This window comes from Zea mays, chromosome 9 (genome assembly GCF_902167145.1).
Source record: "Zea mays cultivar B73 chromosome 9, Zm-B73-REFERENCE-NAM-5.0, whole genome shotgun sequence".
In the NCBI taxonomy this organism is placed as follows: domain Eukaryota; kingdom Viridiplantae; phylum Streptophyta; class Magnoliopsida; order Poales; family Poaceae; genus Zea; species Zea mays.
In genome coordinates, this window is record NC_050104.1 from 144,219,123 (window position 1) to 144,228,126 (window position 9,004).

The 9,004-nt window shown below is 41.9% G+C and overlaps 1 protein-coding gene across 2 annotated transcripts; it reads right to left on the bottom strand.

Annotated features, from left to right (window-relative positions):
* Positions 1–2,232: 2,232 nt before the first annotated feature.
* Positions 2,233–8,281, bottom strand: LOC100194064 (alpha-taxilin). Of its 2 annotated transcripts, none has more exons than XM_035962068.1 (11): positions 7,688–8,281; positions 7,425–7,459; positions 7,191–7,302; positions 5,981–6,048; positions 5,804–5,881; positions 5,606–5,670; positions 5,281–5,347; positions 4,981–5,163; positions 4,661–4,717; positions 4,474–4,569; positions 2,233–2,763 (listed from the first exon to the last, which is right to left on the bottom strand). In XM_035962068.1, exons 1-11 carry the CDS (start codon positions 8,004–8,006, stop codon positions 2,599–2,601), a joined length of 1,245 nt encoding a protein of 414 aa, XP_035817961.1. In that variant the 5' UTR covers positions 8,007–8,281; the 3' UTR covers positions 2,233–2,598. The 2 variants fall into 2 exon arrangements, with proteins under 2 accessions (XP_035817961.1, NP_001132592.1); NM_001139120.1 differs by having other exon boundaries at positions 2,342–2,763; positions 7,401–7,459; positions 7,688–8,253.
* Between the last annotated feature and the right edge of the window lie 723 nt (positions 8,282–9,004).

Sequence of the window (9,004 nt, forward strand, 5' to 3'; positions counted from 1 at the left end):
GAATATGATAAAAGATAAGATAGGAGATTTATTGGAGATAGCATGTTGCTTTTAGAGGAGTTAAATAGAAAAACGAAAGGATCGAGTCTTGGTGAAGGAACGAGTGACAACTCGATAGGGAAAAACCACGGGATCAAGCTTAGTTTGGTGCAATAAATTTATTAAGTAGGCATATGTCTCTCTTGTCTTGCATTTTGAACAATGTGTCGTGTCATTATAAAAGCCGACCATTCTAAAGATGTCATCATAATTTATGGTATTCGATGATTGTCATTACTAATTCTAAAAATTTAGCTCGTGCCACTCGTATAGAAGGAGATGGTCGGGCACGCGCAGGCCCTATGCACTCACAGGCTCAGAGAGCGGCGACGATGGGTGGTGCTATCACACGTTAGTGGAGGAGCAGGTCAAGCAAGTCTGGTGAAGGCATTTTCGTCTTTTCAGGCGGGTTCTCTACGCGTGAAGCGTATATAATGGTATGTACCAAATTTTTAGAATTAATAATGGCAACTACCAGGTATCACAAATTATAATGACATTTTTAGAATACTCAATTTTTATAATGGCATATATCTAAAAAAACCATTGATATATATATATATATATATATATATATATATATATATATATATATATATATATATATATATATATATATATATATATATATGATGTATTACTCTACATTCATATCTATCAACAAAAACTTCTACCTACCGAGTTATCCATATTTGTTCACTGATATATAATCTTTCATGCACTCATAGCCGCACGGGTAATTTAACTGGTTGGGTAACCCATAGCCGCTAGAAAAGTCTTAATTTTTAATGTGCTAATCACTCAAAAAGTCAAGCAAACATATAAAAAAGTTTGACTGCAAATATAACAAACCATGTGATTACATAACTCGATAGTTAAACAAACGAGAAATATTTTTTTAGCTAAGATGGGTTTTATTAGATGATGATAATGGTGGTACGATGTGGGTATATTTTACCTATGGATACACGGCTATGGGTAGTACCCACATGTACATGTGCCTGTCTACCAAACAGGTAGAGGTTTTTGTCTATTAACATACCCCAGGGTAAAGAAAAATCATTTCATACTTGTCTTTGTATCAGGTAAGACCCATCGGGTATTCAGGTGTCGAGTACTCATTATCATCTCTATCCTCTACTCGTATAATATCTTGGTTGAATATGGTAGATATGCTAGTGTGTAGTGTATACATTTTCCAACCCCTACTCATTTCTGGTGAAGGAGCATGAATGAGAAGCAGTGAAGCACAGAAGCGTGTGAGCCTTAATTTTGTTTGGCAGAGCTTCGCTTCATGATTCTCTAGCTCCGAGTGTTAATTCTCTAATAGAGTGATTTTTAAATGATTCTCTAGCAAAAGTGAATCTATCTAACGAAAATTGTTTGATATAGTGTGTGAAGTTCTTGAGGGATTGGAGAGGGGAGGAGGTTGGAAGTGGTAGTAAGCAGATTTTTTGGGCTCCCACTCTCTAGTACGAAATGGAGACTATCACTCCATTCCTATCATGAAGCAGTTCATTTTTTTACTGTTTAGCTGTGCGGGAGTGATTGTCGCTGGTAGCAGAGCTATAGAAACTCTGCCAAACGTCCCCTAGCTTGTTGGATTTAGCTCTTCCTGGGCATTCGCCACTCTGTTTCCCCCCTTATTAGTCACTAGCTAGACATTATTTATTTATGGTTGTTCGATTATAACTTGATAATTGATTACATTTGAGAAATGGTGTGAACAATGTGTGAATTCATGATCATCTCTGCAGTTAGCGTCCATACATCACTATTTCGTTTGTTCGTAAGTCAACTACACTTCTTTGGCCATAAGTGTTCCATAATGTGGTCATGGTCGTTTGTCGTTTTTGATTTCTTTATTCGTTTGTCGTTTTCGATTTCTTTATTTCCGGCCTCTGTAAGGAGCCCTTTACTTGGTCTGATCTAAACTATTATCTTTCTTATTATTTCTTAATTTAATGAAACGCAGCTCTCCTATGTTTTCGAGAGAGTAAGTCAACTGCACTTGGTGTGGAAACATGAAGGATACAGTAATGATGGACAATTTCCAGAATTTCGGACAACAAAGTACTCGTCATATTACTCTATCCAAAGTAAAAGATGTTTTAGTTTTTAACACGATAGATAAGAGAAAACATGAAACAAAAAGGCCATTAATTAGGGACAAAACGGGAACAAAAGATCAGAGGAACCAACACACCCACAATGCAACAGCCTTTGTCTCAAACAAAATCAAGAAAAGGAACGACTGAGAGCTTATATGATTGGTAACATTTACCAGCAACAGCCTTTGTCTCGAACAAAAAACAAGGAACAACGGATAGCTTATATGGTTAGTAACAATACCGAGTTACTTGTAGAGGAATGCAACTCTAGGTTATAGTTACAATCCCCAAAGGCCTGAGTAGGTTGACAGCTGAGTATGTGTTAAATGGGACCAGAACTTCCGCAAACTCAAGCAAAACAAGATATCAGTAACATATTCATTTCTCAGGCTTCAGAAGTCCCGGCAAGCTGTAACGGACACCAACGGAATATTGGCAAGCACATATGCTAAGATTCTTGACTTGTCGCTGGCATGTCTTCTTGGCTAGAAGGGGCGTCTGGAATACTGGCGGAGCGGCCTTGTTTCCTTTCTGCCTGTAGTGATCGACACAGGGACTCAAGTGTCTCCTTTTGGTTTTTCAATTTCTCTATTTGCTTCTTCGTTAGCTCACGCTGCAAGGCATCATAAATGGGTCCAGATTAGCAAATACCGCTTATATAATGCAGGATCAACTGGCACAAGATTTTCCTAGTATGCATAGAAAGACAAATCTAACTCTATAAACTAGAGAACAGGTCCTAATTTTTCAAACACGGTAAAGGAGATCAATGTACTGTGCTAAGAAAGCAGGCAGGTATAGTTGTCGACCTGTGGTCATCTCTAATTCCCTTCACTGCACCATTTGGGTCTAGGGCTCCCCATCTCCAACCGGAAGCTTAGAAGATCAAATCTGCTTAACTGGGTGGAGAAGATTGCTGATAGGCTTCCCAGCTGGAAGGCTAATCTCCTTAATTTGGCTGGAAGAACAACTCTTGTTAATTCAGTTTTATCTGCTAATTGCCCTAAATGTTCCTAGTTGGGTCCTCAAAGCTATAGATAAGATTAGAAAGGCTTTTCTTTGGAAAGGTCGGAAGGAGGTCAATGGAGGTAGTTGTTTGGTGGCATGAGATATAGTGACATGACCCCGGTGCCTAGGTGGTCTTGGAGTGCCAAACCTTCGGTTCATGGGTTGGGCGCTGCAACTCAGATGGCTTTGGTTCCGCAAAACAGACCCTTCTAAACCCTGGTACGGTTTAGATTTTAATGTCCAAAAACAAGTTCGAGACTTTTTTGCAATCTCAGTGGTGACCATAGTTGGCAATGGGCAGAACACATTTTTTTGGAAAGATCGGTGGCTTAATGGTGAGACCATTGCTGAGTTAGCACCAGCGGTGGCTGCTGCTGTTGCGCCTAAGGTGGCTGCTTCTAGAACAGTTGCTCAGTGTCTTACTAACCGAAGTTGGGTTGCAGATATCAAGCCAGTGTTGTCCATCAATGGCATTCATCAGTATCTTATTCTTTGGGACTTATTGGAGAATATGGTTCTCACTGAGGAAGCTGATAAGCATATCTGGAGGCATACTGCCAGTGGGACCTTCTCTTCCAAATCCTGTTATCGAGCATTTTTTTGGGGGGTCTATTGCTTTTGAACCCTGGAAAAGACTTTGGAGATCATGGGCTCCTCATAAATGCAAATACTTCCTTTGGCTAGCAATTAGAAACAAGTGTTGGACTGCCGATAATCTCGAGAAGAGGGGGTTGCAACACCCAAACTGTTGCCCTTTATGTGATCAGGAAAGGGAAACAATACAGAACATCCTCACTACCTGTGTTTTTGACCTGCAATTCTGGTTTACTATTTTTGACTCTATCGAGATGAGGCACCTTGCACCTAGGGCTGATGAGCGTTCGTTTGAGGACTGTTGGAGGAAGGCCAACAAAGGTACAAGGAAGGATAAGAGAAAAGGAATTAACTACGTCATCATTTTGGGGGCTTGGTGTCTCTGGCTGCATAGAAATAGAACAGTCTTTGATGGGGATCGACCTTCCATTCAGAGGGTGCAGCAGCATTTTAGCGACGAGTTCTATTGTTGGCTCCTGGCGGGCGCCAGGTTTTTGGGTCAGCTTGGTCTCCCTAGTTCTTTGAGTTAATCGGATCTAATCCGTGTACTCCTTTGTATCCTTTTTTCTTTTCTTTTGTTTCTTTTCCTGTTTTGGCTTGGGTGTAAGTCCTGTTTTTCTTTCTCTAATATAAAGATGTGCAGCTCTCATGCGCGTTCCAGAAAACATAGCAACCACTTTTAGTACAGCTAGAGGCTAGGCTTTTGCGATGCACGTATTACCTCTTCAATGAGCTTCACAAGAGCAATATCTGAGTTCTCACATTTTCCCTTCAGAAATTCATTGTCCTTCTTAAGATTTTTTATCACCAAAATCATCTGATGAAAAAGATCATACGAGAGTTTTACTTCAGTCAACTATTGACAAGTAAAGTAGATACAATAATATTGAGCATTATGTAGAGCATACTTTTTCCATCTCCTGCTTGTAAGTTTCAAAGACTTCATTGCTTTTTGACAGGGCATCCTGATAAAGGTATAACAAAAAAAGATTAGAGTGCTTCAAAACAAATTCCATGCTCAACTTTTAAACCTTCACCTGCAAGGGCAAAAATGGTCACTACTAAAGTGGGCAAAGTGCACGGGTAGTTTACATGTTTTGTTGGGTTTCATATATAACCTACACCAACTTGATTGGGATTTGGGACCAAAGCCATGTACTGTCATTATCATCTTCATCTACTTGGGGACCATGTGTTGTCATTATCATCGTCTTAGAAGTGTAAGTACCTGAAAGTGCTGAAATCTTTCTCCATCCGAAGCTAGTTGCAACCGCAGGTTCTTCTCAGTAGTCATAAGCTGAGAAACTTGCTCGGCATACAACTGCATTTGGGTATGTTCGTGAGCAGCCTTCTCTTGATGTTGTTGAAGTCTCAGATCAGCAAGCTCAAGTTCCATCATTTTCTCTTTCAACTATACATGCCATAACAAGATAACCAAGAGCACAGCAAATAGCATTTAAAACTACTAAGAACAATATTGTCATAGAAATATCAGTGAGACTTCAAGGTCTGTTAATAAATATCATACTTGGTGAGCATATTTCTGCTGAGTAATGTTATACTGATCAGCAATGTCTTTGAGTTTACTTCTCAACCTACAAAGGCAACAACTGTCAGTGTACCAGGCTAGAAATGTCAGAAGGCACTTTCACAATGAGTTGCTAACGAAATCAACTAATGGAACTCCTAAGGCTGTCTCCAGCAGCTTACTCATCATATTTCTCATCTCCTATTTCAAACTTCACTCTATGAACAGTGCAGTCTACAGTACAAAACAATGTTTTACACGGCTTTATTCACGATCTGCTAAAGACAACATAATATTTAAGATATGAATAAGGTTAGTATCTTACATATTGTTCTCTTCTAGCTGAGCAATGCACTCAACCCTCTGCTCCTCAAGCTTGACACTGACACCCTACAAAAATATCATGAAAATTTGAATATTTGATAAATAAGAGCTAAAATTTAGACATACAAGCAAGAAAATGAAAGAACTTGTATATATTTATCATATATCATAATGAGATGATGTATTTTGAGCTGTCAACCTTTATGGCGATATCAAATTTTTCAGACAATTCCATACGCATGTTCTGTCCCTCCGTCGACACCCTTTGGCACTCTTCCTGAGATAAAGATGCTAAAATGGTATAAAAATTTAAAAAAAAATTGAAAAGAACTCTTTTATAGCGCTTTGATTCAAAGAACAAATACACTGAACATACCTTTAGCATTTTGTTTTGACGCTGAAACTCCCTACAAAGAGATTCTAGTTTTTCTTTAACTCCAATGGCTGCAAGGACCCAAACATAAATGACAAACGTTTAAGTAGAGGGAAAATTGGATTCATACCATAAAAAACCAATCTTCAGATATATACCATCAAAAGGGTGAGATAGTATAGAAATCTACCATTTCGTTTAACCCTGTTAGCTTAACCGTTAGTTCTATTTGACCAGCTGCGCGCCTACGCCTGCTACAACTGCGAATTAGGTTCTAGCTGGCACCGCTGCTACTGAATTCAGGGGGGGAAGATAAGGAGTACAAGGTCGGGCGCTACTGCACCTCCGGGAAGCGGAGCACGATGAAGAAGAGAGAGGGGCCGTCGAGTCTGGCCGCATAGGAGGCGGCGAAGTCAGTGGTATTGAAGCTGGTGCCCTCGAGCGCGCTGCAGAGGAGGTCAAAGGTGAAGAGGAGGGTCAGAGAGATGAAGAGCACATAGTGGCCGGCGCCCTCCTGCACCTCCAGGTACGACGTGACAGCCGCCATGGAGGCGCCGAGCGCGAAGGCGCACAACACCCACAGGAACGTCACCACGGCGTCCGAGGCTGCCACGCGAACCGCCGATTCCATCGCCATCCGCTACTGCGCCGGCGTCAGCCTTATTCCTGTCTCGTTTGTGGCTCGATCAGTAGAAGATTGGATTGGGGTTTTAGAAAGGGAAAATTGGATCACATTCAGCGGCAGCAATGCCATCCAGAATCCAATCCGTAGTTGTAGCAGGCGCAGCAGCTGGTCAAATAGAACTAACGATTAAGCTGACAGGGTTAAACAGAATGGTAGATTTCTATACTATCTCACCCTTTTGATGGTATATATCTGAAATGAATTCTTTTGATGGTATATATCTAAATATTGGTTCTTTTGATGGTACGAATCTAATTTTTCCCTTAAGTAGATGAATTCTATGAGCACAATGTGCGCATACCAGTTCATATGCAACAATCAAAATACACAACTTTTAGCGGCACTGAATTATCTATGCTAATAAGAAGTTTTAATTAACATCTTAGCACATGAACATAGGGGGTCATCCATTCGACCAAAAAAACACACATGTTTTGTCGGTGAAGATACAAAGGATAATCACAAAGGGAGGCATGCACTCATTGAATTCAACTGTACAATGATCACATATTCAAGTTAAAAACTAACCTGCATCCCTTTCTGCAACAACTTTGTGGTATTGCTGGGCCAGTTCAAACAACTCTCTGTCCTTCTCAAGCTTGCTACGTTTCACAACCTTACGTTTCGGCTCAACGCTCCCCTACAAAAGCAAGTAAATCAATCCCATTTCACGGACAAATTCTTCTTGCAAACGTTTATATGATACTATGTGAATATGTGATAAACAATATTGATCACTTTTTGAGCAGTTGGAGCGCCCACTAGCTCTGATGCACAATTCTTCAAGGATGCTTCACCTGTAAAAGACACAGTAAAACATGGTAAGGAAACACAGCCCCTAAGGTACATTTGGGCTCAAACTCCACCGTGATGAAAATCTTAATTTTCTTATGTTTACACAACCGCTAGAGGAATGTCTGCCGTTCAGAAATAGTAAATAGGATCGGGAAGCCCATTTGTGAATGAAAAAATTCCCATTTGTGGATGAAAAAAATAAAAATCGATAGAGGACTACAGAGGATCACCTCTTGCAGCGCCGGTGGGTCCGTTCTCCTCTAGAGCGCGTTCTGGCTCGGCGGCAGCGTCCAGAGAAAGTGTGCCCAAGGCTTCAGCAGCGGCGGCCGAGGAGGCATCTTCGGCGCTGGACGCAGGGAGGGGGGGATCGTTTAGGGTTTCCTCGCCGCCTGGGTTGGTCGCGGCGGGGATATCGGAGTTGAGCGCATCATCAACGATGGGCGCGGAGAAGGGAAACGTCGCGTCCGTGCCAGGGCTCTCGGAGTCGGGAACGAAGCCGTCGGGGAGGGAGTTAGCCTCCGGGAGGCGCGTCACCAGCGAGCCTTCCATTGCGCGTGTGCCACTGCGATGCTCTCCTTTCTCTTTTAAGTGGCGTTTGGGAAGGTGGGAAATGGAGAAACGAGTGCTGGAAATGGGATATGAGGAGTGAGCGCCACAGTCCTCGGCGCGATTGGGCAGCGGCACTAGTTCAGATCCCCGCGAGCATCGAGGCTGCGGCTAGCTCTCCGGTGCCGCTGTATCGCTAAGCTCGTCGCCGCCGCGCCCTCCTCCAGTCCTCCTTTCCCTGAATTCTGTCTCGTGTAAGGCTGATTCTAACGATGCCCCCCTCGTCTCCTCTATTTATACTTTCTATTAATTTTTAAATACTCTGCCCTTTTCCATTTCTCCCTCTATTTCTCTTCCTCTCCGACCATTGCCCCCATTCATCTCATTTACGCATTAACTCAGCTATTTAACTTGTATACATCATTTTTAAGTTTAAAAATTATATAGTATTTATAGTATCATAATACATATTGTTATCATCTAATTAAACATGAAAAAGATTAATTACATACTTAATAACAGTGATTAGTGAATGGGAGATTAGTGCTCCCTTCCTTTAGGACTAGTTTGGAAGTCGCAAAACCAGATCTTATTTGTCTTAAGAGGAGAAAATTCTCTGACAACTGAATAGAGGGGGAGATGGAGGGTGGACCGTTGGAATGCAGAGGGGGAGGAAGTACACGGAGATTAGAGGGAGGGGGATAGAGGGTGTGTCGATGGAGTCGGCCTAAGGCTCTCCCCAGCGGTTGTCACCACCGTTTATAAAACTGTACAAAACAATGTTTTATATGGTATGTTGGACACAGTCTAACGCCAATAATACTTTTGTCGGGGACCATAATTAGGGGTACCCTCAAGACTCCTAATTCTCAGCTGGTAACCCCCATCAGCATAAAGCTGCAAAGGCCTGATGGGTGCGACTAAGTCAGGGATCAGTCCATTCAGCGACTCGATCACGCCTCGCCCGAGCCTAGCCTCGGACAAGGGCAGCCGACCCCAGA